At 42.7% G+C, this 14,607-nt stretch overlaps 1 protein-coding gene across 4 annotated transcripts in view; it reads left to right on the top strand.

The window, feature by feature from the left end:
• PIEZO2 (piezo type mechanosensitive ion channel component 2) overlaps positions 1 to 14,607 on the top strand; it is a 451,560-nt gene that overhangs the window by 254,133 nt on the left and 182,820 nt on the right. For all 4 annotated transcript variants that reach the window (XM_032309673.1, XM_032309672.1, XM_032309670.1 and 1 more), the window contains exons 5-6: positions 794 to 956; positions 13,505 to 13,715. In XM_032309673.1, coding sequence (XP_032165564.1) covers positions 794 to 956; positions 13,505 to 13,715 — 374 coding nt within the window. The remainder of the gene's footprint in view (positions 1 to 793; positions 957 to 13,504; positions 13,716 to 14,607) is intronic.

Here is a 14,607-nt window from a genome sequence, read left to right as displayed (position 1 = left end):
CCATATTTGATCGCGCATTAGCGGAGTCCCTAAATAAGCTTTTATCTCTATAAACCTTGAGTCACTTGCGTTTGACTTAAATGAGATGAGGAAGGCGAAGAGTAGTTATCTCTTTGGCGTGGAGGAGGAGGAACATAGGGCCATGGGAAGGACCCTTCCGTCCCCCTACCTGCCCCCCCCCACCCAGAGGAATGCTGCTTGTCAGTGTCAGGCTTATTACACTTGAACCCAAATCTTCCAATTCGAAGTTCACAGTCCATTCTCCAAGATTAAAAGAAGAAGTGTACTAGGTCTGCCTTTCTTGGAACAGTATGGAAAACAAAATCAACTACGTATTGAAGATAATGAAGAGGTCCTCCCTTCAAGGACTGCTGTAACATCTTCTCTGTTTTCCCTCCAGCTTTGATTTACCTCTAAGGTAAAATATCTCCTGGCAGCTGGTATAGGTCTAGTTTTTAACTGCTTCAGTTACATTCCCCACACCTGTTCTGTACTGCACACGGGCTTATTTAATAACAATACAGTTCATTAGCATGTTTTAGAGAATTGGTTTAGGAGTCTTTATAATATTTCTGAAACTCCAGTGAAATCCTGGTGCCTTCCTGAATCTTAGCGGATTACATAAGATTCTGAGGTCGATGAAACGCTTTCCCGTATCTTCTAGGCAGAAACTGAGTATTGCTTTTTTAAAAAATTCATTAAGGAGATACAGACCTATTTGGAGAGGGTGTCACCATAGGAATAGAAAAACAACTAAATTTCCTCCCCCTCCCTCTTTCTTTTCCCTCCATAGCCTAAAGGGAGCTGATGCTGGCAATGGGATCCGAGTGTTCGTGCCTGATATTGGGATGTTCATTGCGAGTCTGACCATCTGGCTCGTCTGCAGAAACATCGTTCAGAAACCAGGGACGGAAGAGGCAGCACAGTATAACTCGGAGTTTGAAAACGAAGAATTGGTAAATCTGCTTTCATGCATCTATCTTCCTTCTTTGATTGCTGAGGGCCTTGAGCCTTCTAATGAGTTGTGTCAGAGTGAAATGTGCAAAGCACTGAAACTTTGGGATGCTTGGCTTTAGTTAACGATGCAAAGCCCCCAATGGAGTTGCGATGGGAAGGCATTGGCAGCCACACCTTGGCCATGAGGAGCCAGTTCAAGGAACGTGGAGGCTGCCCTTTGTGAGGCATCATACTGACACAGTTCTTTTCACTCTCATCTAGTATTATCCCAGATGGTTAACCTTCTAGGTTCATAATGCTGTAGCCCATGGTCTAGATACCTTAGTTATTATATATTTAGAGAAGAAGTAACACCTGGTAGTTTGGAAAGAAAAAAAAAGTAATTCCTCCCTGAACGGAAGCTTTCTGGTCTGTGCACCTCACTCTTCAGAGTGGACTTATGTTAGCATATTTTGATCAGGTTGTTTTAAAGTATTCCAGAAAAAAAATATATACCTTTAGAAAATCATAAGAATTGGAAAAAGATAGCAATAATGAGGAAATTTAGCTATGTCTTTTAGTAGAAAGAGCTTCAGGAGGAGCAAGGAGCACATCAGATCTCACTTGGTGTATGAGAGCAAGTTAGTTCATTCCTTTCCCTAGATCTGTTTCTGAACTGTGCTCCATTCTAATGACTGCACTTTGTTGTGAGTTTCAGAGACATTAATTTTAAAAAAGTAATTGATTTGGTAGTTGAAAGATGAAATTTACAAAGAAAAAATTACAAAAAAACTTCATCAGGACAGTTGACACGAGACACAACTACCAAATGTTCTTATTGGGAAGTTTTGGCCAGAACTTGAACCTGCCAAACTGAAGTTAATTGAAATCACTTACTTTGAGAATGGTAATCACAAAGGCCTCAAGGAAGACAATTCTTAGTTATGGCAAATGACCTATGTGCCTCACAAATAAGCAGCAAATGGTCTTGTATTATTATTAAAAACAGAACAATAAAGTGAGGATGTAATTCAACAAATCTCTATAAATTAGAAATCATATTACCACCCCCAAATATCATTTATGGGTAAAAAATACACAATCACATCGCTCACATTGCATAGCAATATTCTGCTATTTTTAAGGCACATGTTAACAAGTACCTGGTGTGAAAAACAATTATAGCAAGGTAGCAACTAACCCTGTGTTACATTCTTTCTACAAACTATGTAGCACTTGTCAGCGTCTTAAAAATGGGTAAAACCATGAAAGTGACTTTTCTTCCTGTTGGCTTTCCAATTTTAAAACAAAACTCAGCGTCTTAAAAATGGGTAAAACCATGAAAGTGACTTTTCTTCCTGTTGGCTTTCCAATTTTAAAACAAAACTTAAAATTTTAATTTCTAGTTTTATAGTCAAATTTCAATTTAGAAGAGTTACAGTTTAGAAAATCGTCTGGCTTTGATCATTATTGCCAAAAATTGTCCAAGTTTGGTGAAAGTAAACCCACAAGCTCTCCAGCCTTAGGATTTTTCATTACCGGTATTTAAAAAGGCAAGATTATTTTTCAGTTATCCTCATATAGAGGATAAAAGATATTTGCTGTAAATTGAGTAGACACTGAAAGAAGATGTGGAAGCTACTAACAGTGGCGACGTGATGTTGAGAAATTTGTTTATTCTCTCTCTTCTGCAAAATGAGGTCGATCATAATCCTATGTCATGGGGTTGCTGTAAGCACTAAATGAAATGTCATGTACAACACGTCTAGTGCAATGCCTGCCCATTGGGTTGCTTAATGAGATGCTACTAGCTCTCGTCACCTTGCGCTCTCCAGTTGGAGAGGTTCTAGAACAGTTTCAAATTCAGAGTCCTCTTAGGATGATAGAAAGCGAAGTTGGGTGGGGACTTTGAAGCCAACCCACTCGGGGAGAGTGTCCTTTCTGTGCCATTTTTCACAGACAGCCATAAATGAATGGCAAAACTTCTCAAGAAAAAAACCTCTGTCACTAAGGACAAAGGCCTTTTTGCCATAGGACCAGGGAAACCTACATAGACTGATGCAAGTTAATGGATTTCAGGTTATGCTTAGGGTCACACATCTGGGGAAGAAAAGAACACAGAACTGTCCCATGGATTAGTTCTAATATGTTTCCTTTTTGATTTCACATCGTTCTCAAAGACAGACTTACGGTACTTCTCTCCCATTTGAAACCCATTTAAGTAACTGTACTCTCTATATTATTAATCACATTACTTAAAAATAACTATAAGGGGGCATCTGGGTGGCTCAGTGGGTTAAAGCCTCTGCCTTCAGCTCAGGTCATGATCCCAGTGTCCTGGGATGGAGCCCCATATCAGGCTCTCTGCTCGGTAGGGAGTCTGCTTCCTCCTCTCTCCCTGCCTGCCTCTCTGCCTACTTGTGATTTCTCTCTGTCAAATAAATAAATAAAATCTAAAATAAATAAATAATTAAAATAAAAATAACTGTAAGATGATTGACATTCTAAATACTATTTATTTGGGGCTTTGAAAAATACTAAATGTCATTATGATGAGATTGAATTTCTTCCCATTTAGATTTGCTTTGGCCTCATTTAGATCTTAATTTTCATTCTCTTCATGCATTCCAGCCACCCACCTACCCTCCCCGTCGGCCCCCCCCTCAGTGGCCCGGGAGGAGCAGGCTGGTGTGTGAATCTTCTGAGATGAATCCACAAGGCAATATTTCTTACATGTGAACAATCTGGCTTGAGTCTGAAAAGAATAGAAGCACATGGCCAAAATAAGTAGGAGAATTTATTTTGTGTTGGAAGGCCCCGACATATTTCCTCCCTGTAATAAATCTTGACATTTGCACTGTAGAATGTTTGGTTTTTGAGGATCCTTTGAAAGAATAGTGTTTGCTGGCATTGTTTCTTCTTTCATTTATCCCAATGGTGAAATGGCAAGATTAATTCACTGGTGCATGCGAGAATGTCTTTTTAAATCCTGCATTGTTTTAAACTAGCAACTAATCCTTGAAGAAGACTCAGAGTCTTTCCTAATCTTGCTCAGTTTGATAATGAGGCTCAAGTTTGCTGTTTTAAAAGGCATTGCAAATCCCTGGATTCCCGGAAAAAGAAAAAAAAAAAAATCTTGTTACAGAGAATCTTGCATTGTACAGAGAACAGAGCTCAGTTAAGTAAGCCAATTCCTCAAGTGCCAGAAAAGGTTCTCTTTCAACTGACACATCTGTGATCTTGTTTATCTGTTCATTGCAATTCAGAAGCAGACCTACAAGTTGTAACTGGGAGAAAGATCCCTAATCTTAAATATTAAAAAAAAAAAAGATTTAGGTTATGAAAATAAAATCGTGTAGGAATGGGTCACCTGTGCAATGAAACACTTTGTAATTTCACTATGCTGCTGTTATCTTGTATAATTTTGTACTATCAGCGCTTTCTAGCGATTTAATGAGATTTCAGGCTTTACTGTTTTGGAAGCAAATGGTATTCCAGTATATTATTAATCCAAATTTATGAGAAACTGTTTATTCAAATAGGAATTTTAGTCATGACTTAGTCTGCTTGGTCGGACATATCAAATATGAAGCATAAAAAGAATATTTTAGTATAGGTATCCACCATCTGTTAAAAGTTCGAGGATGCAACATTTGGAACCTGCTAATATTGTTTGGAAATTCATCCTGAGCCTCAAAACCTGTATCCTCCTTTCTGATACCTAATGTCCATTAAGCTCTTACTGCATCCACATTCTGGCACATAAAAACGCCAATGGGGCTGTGCCTCAAGTTTTAGCACTGAGGTTCTCGAAGTTATTCCTTTTTTTTTTTTTTTTTTTGAGAGCAAGAAACAAAGAATGAAAGAGATCAATCTTTTTACTGTCACCTTTTTTTTTTCTTTTTACTCTCACCTTCTAATAAGGCATTTAGCTTCTCACCTGAGATTTAGCCCAGAATCATGTGTTTGAAGTTTTCTAGATCCTGTCTCTTCCGGCACCCAGACATGATCGTCTGAAACATGGCAGCATTCAGTAGAGTAAGAAGTTAGGCAACTACCCACTTGCCCTCCCAGCCTTGAGCTTCCTGGCTTTTGCCACGTCTCAAGGTCACTTTCAGGAACTAGGCAAGGACTTATTGTCATATGTCCCCCAAAATGCAGTATCCTGGGTTTGTCTTCTCTGGGTTAAACACATTTACAGTTTGGAGGAAACCTTTAATTGTGGTGATTTTAGATGCCATTAGTTTAAATAAAGAAAAAGTTGTGTTTTTTTTTTTTAAGATTTTATTTATTTATTCAACAGACAGAGATCACAAGTAGGCAGAGAGGCAGGCAGAGAGAGGGGGGAAGCAGGTTCCTTGACGAGCAGAGAACCCAATCCTGGACTAGATCCCAGGACCCTGGGATCATGACCTGAGTCAAAGGCAGAGGCTTTAACCCACTGAGCCACCCAGGAACCCCAAAGAAAAAGTTTTTAATTGGAGGAAATCATTGGCCTGTTGTCTTCAGAGGGCTTCGGGAAAGCTTGTTATTACTGTATGAGTTTCAGGATGAGTGTCATAGAGACAAGTTAACTTTAGATCCATGACTGAATGTATCCCCCACTGTCTGTCAGCTACATCTCCCAAGCCACAAGGTGAGAGTGTGAAGTCCCTCTCATCCTTTCCTCTGAGAGAAACACACCTGGAGAGCATACCCTCTTTATCACACAGAAAGGCAGGGATGTTCTATTACAGACCTAGGTTAATTGAATGCAATTTGACCAGCCTGGAGTTGAATATGTGACCCAGTAGTAAAAATAAAGGAAAGAATAAGCAATTAGGAAGGCAGCTCAAGTATTTTTACATCATTAAAATGAAACTATTTCAAATTAAATCCACCTTCATTTCTCTCCCATGTGTTCATTCATTTAACAACATTTCACAGTATGTGCCTATTCTCTGCTTTATTTTTTTAAGAAAATCAAAGCTTCGAAGTAGACTTTTACCCTTAACAATATGTCTGGTTCTGAGTTTTTAGAATTTCTCAGAATATTTTGTTCTGTCTTTGGTATATTTAACAGGTGATTTTGCAGCTGAATTGCAAATAACAACAAAACACCCACAAGGGAGATTCGTTTGGGGAGAATGCAGAGCCCCGAGTCCCTTCAGGGAGGGTAGCTTGGTCAGGCACAGTGGGTGGGAAGGAACCTTTATATCCCACTCCTGTCACCTGCTTCTGCTTCAGGGGGTCTGCATCTCCCTCACTCCTTTGAGGGGGGGTCATGCTTTCCATCCTTCTCTCAACTGTAAATACTGAGATGGAACTGCCACCAACTTAATGTTGTTTAATTCCCCATGTTTCTTTCAAAGTGTTGGTGGTATGTTTGAGAGTAGGAGCTAGATCCCTCTCCCCTCCCTCCACCCAGCCTTCCTGCGGACGGCCCACCCAGGTTCGCAGAGTCACCTTTCATTCCTTTCCTAGGACCCCGAGCCCTGGTAAGACCCCTGATGGCTTGAACGCCTTACCCATTATCATCAAGTCTACGGTCACTACCTTGACATTTCGTCTAACCACGTTGCCCTTTTCTGTCTCTCCTGCCACAGTCCTCATCCCACCTCTCAGCCAGACCCCAAAATAACCTACAGCTGAATTTCCCTACTTCCGGACTCTGTTCTTACCCTATTCAACTGTTCTTGAACTCTCTGCCTTCTCTGGATTAGCCTTGTAAAGTTATAAATCAAACTATGTCACTTCCTGGGGTTAAACACTTCACTGGATTCTCACTAAATGAGAACAAAGTTCAGGCTCCTAACCCTGAAGCCCATGGCACTTCCTGACCCCATCCCCTCATCCCGGGCTCTGTCCCACTCCCTCTCTCTGCCCAGAAAAGACTAACTTTTCCTTTCTGCCACTCAGTCCACTCCCTGCTCATTCATGGCTAGTTTCTCCTCCATTACTGGGTGACCTCTTTCCCACCAAGGCCTTCGCGAACCACCCGCCCAGATTATTCCCTAGTCTCTGTCTTGTTGTATCTGTAACAATTATCACACCGTAATTATGCTACATCCGCTTTTGGTTGCTGTTATTGACTTTCCATCTCCCTCACTAAATTATAAGCTCAGTGAGGGAAAGCTTCACACGTCCATCTGGTTCTCTGTTACAACAGATCTTAAGTTAGTGAGGTAACCTGAGCTTGTGCACATACTAATACTTACATACTTATCAAGTTAATGGGTTAGGCACTGACTGATTAATACGGAGGATTGCACAAAGCAACCCAAAGTATAGAACTAAAGCAAGGGGTCAGCCTGCGGCCAGGATTATCTGCAAAGAGCTGCTTCTCCCCCAAACTGTCAGAGAACTTGGCAGGGCCGAGGCAAACCCACTTTTCTGTCTTGAGTGATCTCTCCTTGCTCTGTCTACAGAGAAGAATTTATTTATTTATTCAGTACCCACTATGTGCCAGGATGGGCAAAAACAAATATCTAACAGGGAGTGTTCTTTAATTTTTTTGCTTTGCTTTCCAGGACATTAACCCCCCCCTCCTTTTTTTTTTTTTTTTTTTTACCACCCACCCCGCCCCAGTCATGTTCCCTTTGGGAATAACTGGAATTGGGCGTTCCAGATCCCTGTAATTAGAGGAGTTCATATTCTCACTTTATAAACAGTTTTATACTTGGTTTACTTCCTCTGAGCGAGCAAACCTCTGGCGTCCCAGGGCGGACTCCCACCTTGGACCTGGCACAGTGCTCAGAGCCGAGCTCAGGCTCAGGAGAAGTTCTGAGAGGAGGGAGGAGCCGGACTGGGGCTGGGGGGAGGAATGCTGTGGATTCCAGAGCAGCTAGAGCAGGGCTCAGCCTTTGAGCACTTTAATAACAAAGGCTTGCGTTTTGTTTCCATCTCAGCCCATCAGAAGGCATTATAGGGATCCTGAATCTTTCAGGAAATTTTGGAGCAACAGGAAAGATTCTGTGCCCTCAAAATGCTGCTTTGTTATCACTCCCTAAATTTTTTACTTCTAAAGGGAACACTGGGTATGTCACTTCGAAGTGCTCAACTCTGCGATTTCTTATAAGAGAAAATGGATGATTCCGGGTCAGTAATAATCTCTCTAACCAGAGACAAACTGAGTAGATAGTATCAGAATCAATCTCTCTCTCTCTCTCTCTCTGTATGTGTGTGTGTGTGTGTGTGTGTGTGTGTGTGTGTTTTAATACTGACTTGGTTTTATGGTATGCTATTAAGTGATTTCTCTAAAAAAATAAACCCTAAAGATATAAACCTTTAAAATGACAGTCTGTCCAATTTGGCTGCTCTCCATTATTGTTCATTTCCCTTTCAAATGATGTTCAGGTGATTCTCAAAGATTGGTGCAATTTCTAAGTTGGCCATTTGACCTGGGATGTTTTGGAATGTTCTGATGCAGGGCCCATCCCAGAGCTCTGGAATCAGAGTGTCCTGGAAGCAAGGGGATGTGGATGGTGGCACAAGGCTCCACTGTTCTTGCAAGTTTGGAAAGATAACCTTCCTACAACAAGTGTGGCCATAGAATGAAATATTTGTTTATCTGTACAATGCTGTCCCGTTAGGCTTACATAACATAAGGTGACATCACATAGACGAGATGCTCTCTCTACTCCCTTCCACAGGCAACATGGTGCCTATCTATCGTGTTTGCCTTGAGCCATGAGGCATCACGCTTGCCTTTTCCTCCCTTGGGCTCTTCTGTGGAGATGAAACCATTCTGCAAGGATACATGGTTAACTTTTCATAATAAACAATGAAGAAACAACTCATGACACTTTAGAAAAACGTTCCCTTTGCCTCCAGATCATTTGTTTGTGACTTTGATACACTCCGTCGAAATGTTTTGAATAGCATGGTTTTAGCCACAAAGAAGAAAGTGGATTCATCTGATGAGGAGTTCTGGGCTAACACGTAAAGTTTGACTGAAACCGGAAGGAGGTTCTACAGATGAATCACATCAGTGAATTTTCCAGGGAAGGGAGTCTGCCTAGCACACGATTCCAACAAAACGTCTGCAGTTTTGCCTGGTCTGCCAAGCGTGCCATCAGTTATCAGGCATTACAGATGGTGGCCTGTGCATGGATTCTAGATTGGCTGCTTCAGAATCATGTAGGGCAACTGTTTGGTCATACGGATGCCTGAGATTCGCTCTAAGAATTTCTCATTTAGTAAGTTTGAGGTGAGGCTAGGTTCCTGCCCTCTTCAAGATTCCCGGGTGATCATCAGGACATGCCCCAACCCATTCAAAGATTGTTCAGAGTTAAAGAAAAATGGATATTTGCCTTTCACCAAAACTAACTGCGGTGTCTTCCCTGTCTGAATTGTGTGGGAATGACTGCTGTGTGCCGAGTGTGGGGAGGCAGCTGTGGGAGGAGATGCAGCGGCTACTTGGCGCTCAGACCCTGACCCAAGTTCTGAGACAAGCTTGGCCTCGCATGCAGTTGATCTCAGAGGTGTTATGGGACTACATGTTGGCACATTTAAAGTAGGGAACGTTTAGCAAAGGCAAGTTGGAGGATTTACACGTCTTCAAATAAGTTTTAGATGTTGACATGGGCAATAATAATATGGAATTTATTATTATGATTATTTTATTTATTTATTCTTGCCTTTCTAAACTGTGGAGTGTTGTCTTTTTAATTTCTAAGCTCGATCTGGAACCAGGGGGAATTAAATCTTCATTTATAGCTGCTCCTTCTTTGCTTCAGGGCCGGAGTCCGGTTGCGTTCCAAAGCCGGGAGAGATTACGGCTCCCACAAGTAAGGCTGCTTGTTAGTAAATACATTTGAGCGAGTGGATGCTGTTCCAGAGGATCAGTGTTTATATTTCACCAGACGAATCATTTAGGGGGAGAAAGCCTGCCTGTTAAAAAGCAGCCCTGACGTGACTAATGGCGGTTCTGGCCCCAGCCTGGACAGTGGGGGCTCACAGAGGCCAGCCTGGCTCACTTCCGGCTCCCTCCCAGCTTGGCAGGTTTCTTAAGCGTTTCCAACTGAGGATTCTGGTACAAAAATGCTGAAAACCCTCAAGTCCAGTGGTATGTTTATAAAAGTCATGGGGTCCCGGTCCTGCCCAAGAGAGGTCAAGGAAATGCATTTGTTTAACCTCGACCAGAGAACTCTATTTGATTTAATCTACATCCGTAGCAATTCTACAGCTGAATAAGAAGCCATTTGTTATGAAAGTTAGGAGTGCATTTCTGACTGGGACCCAGGCAGCTCTAGCTTTGTTGTCTCTCCATGTCTCCCTTTTCAAGGATGGTGACTGAAGGTTTTGGCCTTTCTTCCCCAGGGAGGATTTATATGTGTCACTGCATCATGAGGGGGAAATTAAGCAAGACATGCCCCATGAATGGATGGTTTGTATGTGGATGGCAGTGTGGACACCATAGCCATAGCTTCACTGGATGGATCCCCACAGAAACTCCTGCGGGATCCGGAGCAAGTGGAAGGGAAGAGCTGGTATGGGACCTAGAGTCTTTAAGAGCTTGGGAGGGGATCCCATGGCCAAGGACATGTTTCAAGCATGTTCCAAGGCCAAGAGAGCCTGTGGACTCTGGGTTCCCCATGTGGTTGCCTGCAGGGAGTGCTTCTAGGCAAAGAAGAAGATAGGGCTAGAGAGACTGACCGGTTCCAGGTGTGGCTGCGCCTGAGAGGTGGGCGAGCTCTGTATTCTCTCTAGATAACCTCATCAGACCGTTGACTTTAGAAACCTTATCTTTACCACTGAACTTTAGATAGACCTCTCCAGTTTCCATCTCCCTCCAGCCCTCCAGATTGCTTTGCTGGTTGCCCTTTTAACATCTCCAACAAGAAAGCCGGAAGGGCATCTCAGAACTGAATTCCCCAACCGGCTTCACCTTTGCTTATCCCCATCTCCTCAATAGTGACAAAAATATAGGCACTATCTTTGTCTCTCGTCTGTCCCTCCACCCTCCACATCAAATTTACCAATGAGTGCTGCTGACTTGAATATAAGACAAATGGCAAAGACGCGATCCTCTTCTCAGATCCTTGAGCTCGTGTCTCCCCCTCGACCACAGCAATAGCCTCCTAGCTGCGGTCTCCCTTGGCATCACCATGTGATACAGGCCATGTCATAGCCCTCACTATGTGGAATGATTGGTGATGAAACTCCTGTTAGAGTGAGTTCAACAGAAATGAGGCCTAGGGGAAGTGACGCCATGTTTTTAGCCAACTCTTGGAGAGTCACTTTGAGAGGCAAATGTGGATTGGAAGAGGTGTGGGTTGGAGATGGTGAGGCATGTTTTGTTTGTTGATGGGGAGATATGGGAGAAAGGGAGCATGAGGTAATGCAGGGGTGAGGGGAGGATGGCTGGGAGCGTCCTTTTCTCTGGTGTCTCAGGGCGTGCAGCTTCTCCATAGTCACAGGACAGGGGTAGGGAGCCAAGTACCTGCTGTGCAAGTGAGCTTTAGGTTGGCAGGCTGATGTGCCCGCTGATTTCCCCCGCACAACAGGACGACACATAGACCCAGAGAAGGGTTAGCCCCCCTTCTCTCAGTGAAGTAGGAAGTGGGCTCATCAGCTGACAATGGGGAGGGTGAATTGGTGGAAGAGGAAGTATGTCTGGGAACATGTGCCTTCTTTCTAAACATATGGAGCCTTTCTTTGACCATTTCTCTTTGACCTTTCTCTTCCCTCCATCTGGAATGTTCTTAATGAAGATTTTCACGTGGCTGGTTACTTTGTGACATTCAGATCTTGGCTTAAATGTCACCTCCTCAGAGAGGCTCTCCCTGACCTCGGAATCTAAAATAGCCCCCCTGCCACTCACAGTCACCTCACCCTATTTTAATTCTCTGACTAGCATTTGTTACTGTGAGATAGCTTGTTAGTTTTCTACTTGCCTACATGTTTATCACTGCATCTCTTATGAGATATTAGCTTATGCTAGGCCCTGATCATATAGAGAAATCTTCATGAATATGCTTGAGACATTCCTTTTTCTTCAGGAAAAAATGTGTCATGATGTAATACAGTAGAACCCGTTTTGGGTATACAGACGGGAATGGGCTTGAGATTAAATCTGTGTATTTGGTGTCCTGGGTAAATGTGCTTTCTGTACCCTTGGCTTCAGCAGCTTATGTTATGAGTGGCCTGTACCCTTCTAGGCAAAGAGAAGAGCTCTGAGTTCTCAAGGCCGCTCAGGACTACCTTGAACTTCATACCAGCCTCCGTATGCTGGCTTCCTTTAGTGTACATGGGCATAGTAAGAGGTTCAGTTGCCACTGGTGAATATTCTTTAAATACCTGAACTTGGGTTCCTGGGTGGCTCAATCAGTTAAGCATCTGCCTTTGGCTCAGGTCACGATCCCAGGGTCCTGAGATCAAGCCCCGCATCGGGCTCCCTGCTCAGCTAGAAGCCTGCTTCCCCCTCCCCCACTCCCCTTGCTTGTGTTCCCTCTCTTGCTGCATCTCTTTCTCTGTCAAATAAATAAATAAATAATCTTTAAATATCTGAATTAAATGTATCAAGAAAAAAACCTTTAAAATAGGAAAATGGAGAGGCTGGGCTGGAAAAAGAAAAAAAAAAAAAAAAGAACCTTTAAAATGGGGAAAACGGAGAGGCTGGGCTATACTCTTTAAGCCTTAAAGAGATGTCTGAACTGGACGTAAAAAACCTTTTGTTTCTGCAGCCAGTACAGTCTTTTCAATTGGGATTAAGAGAAGACTGCCAGCCTACGGCAATTGCAAACAAAACCTCATTCATCTGAAACAACCTTTTGTCTTAAAATGATGGCTTATATTTCTAACAATTAAAAAATTCAAGCCTTCTAGGGAAAGACTGTTCTTGGCCAAGAAAAATTTCTATGTATTCTTTAAAATCAAAACGGTCAAAAACACCTTGTATACCCAGTTTTTAAAATAATGCATAGAAATATGTATATATTCTGCCCATGAGTTTCTTCCCTAAATCTCTGATGATCATACTGAGGGGCTGAATCATTCAGGATAGAATGAGTGTATCATTCTCTGAAAGAATAACATAAGAAGTGACTGTATCTAGTCAAGTAAACCCAGGACCAAACCCAGGACCACTCACGCTCCTGTTGTCAGGAAACACTAGGATAGTGGACAGAATTGACTTCAGAAAGAAAAGGGGTTTCATAAGCAAGAGTTGGACTCACCATTTTGGTTAAAGCCATGGATATTCTCCTCACACTACCTATCAGCTTAGTGGCAAACTATAAATGTGAGGAACCAAACCCAGACTGATGAAAGTTAAGCGCTTGAGAGATGTTTCTGTTTCTTCTGCCTGTAAAAAAAAAATGAGTTCCTGTGTCTCAGACAACACACTGTTCAGGGTTCTATGATAGGTGATGTTTCTTGTTTACTTCTTCGGGAAAGATCCAAGTGACTTGGGCTTCCACAAGCAACTGTCAGAGGCCTGGAGGGGGACGTAAGTGGTTGTCTGCATTTTTCTGCCGGTTTGTGAAGTTCACCTCACTGACTGACCCACAAATTACAAACCATGTAATCTGCTGGGCGGGGAGGCAGAGGTCTGGACTGCAGTGTTTTCTGTTTCTCCTTTATTTAGGCTGGAGGGGAAAAATTAGATGCAGAAGAGGCGCTGATCTATGAAGAGGATTTGGATGAAGGGGACGGTGTCGAAGGCGATGTGGAAGAGAGCACAAAGTTAAAAATGTTCCGCAGACTCGCCTCCGTGGCCTCCAAGCTTAAAGAGTTTATTGGCAACATGATCACCACCGCAGGAAAGGTCGTGGTGACGATTTTACTCGGTTCGTCAGGTGAGCGTTTCTGGCACTGGATGGAGCACAAGTAGTGCTTTGGTGAATAATGAAGGACATGGCTGAGGAGAAAATGCAGAAAGACACAATTCTGATTTGTGACACAAAACTCGTAACCGTACCTGCTGGAAAACTGGCCTCGTGTACACATACACACACACACACACACACACACACACACACACAGAAGTCATTTATCTGGTTCAGTTCTAGCATTTGTGTGTTCAGTTGGTTTCTGTCAACCTCCGTAAAGCCATCTTTTCCTATATCTAAAAGTGATTTATGTTTTAGGTGTAGATCCAAAAAACCACTACTCTTCCTCTCCCCACAGCCCATGAAGGGCAATGGGCTCTGATGAACCATGTTGATGTGTCGTCGCCCGCCCCTTCCCCCGCCCTCCAGAGCCACATGTGTGCCTTCTGAAAGCATGTCTGTTTACATTGGGCCGTTAGCAATCTTAATTTAACTCTCCAGGATATACTATTTTTCTTCCTCAGATTGTAATCTTTCAACACGGACACTCACTTCCTTGAAATCTTGGCTGCCGACCGCTTGTTCCATAATAATGTTATCTCCATCTTCTCCCTCCTTCCATGGCGCTGTTGGCAGCTGCTCTAGAGCCGCTGTGAAGTTCAGTCCATACCTCTTCGTGGAAGTTGCATAAGATAAATAATGTGAGGAAAATTAAAAAGTGGGAAAGAGAATAGAATTCCTCAAGAAGTATATCGCAATATTTTAACAAAGAGTCATTTCAAGATGTCCCATCCCCCGCCCAGCAAGAGTTTTTAAATGCCTGCCAAAGAATTACCTCACTTTACGTGCCCCCTTTTGCTAATAGTGCGATCCCAATATGGTTGGGTAGGGCAAAGTTTTAGTGAGACTTTGCCACAGA

The sequence above is a fragment of the Mustela erminea genome, chromosome 13, assembly GCF_009829155.1.
Source record: "Mustela erminea isolate mMusErm1 chromosome 13, mMusErm1.Pri, whole genome shotgun sequence".
NCBI lineage: Eukaryota > Metazoa > Chordata > Mammalia > Carnivora > Mustelidae > Mustela > Mustela erminea.
The sequence above is the reverse complement of the archived record's forward strand: the minus strand, read 5'-3'. Positions and strand labels throughout refer to the sequence as shown.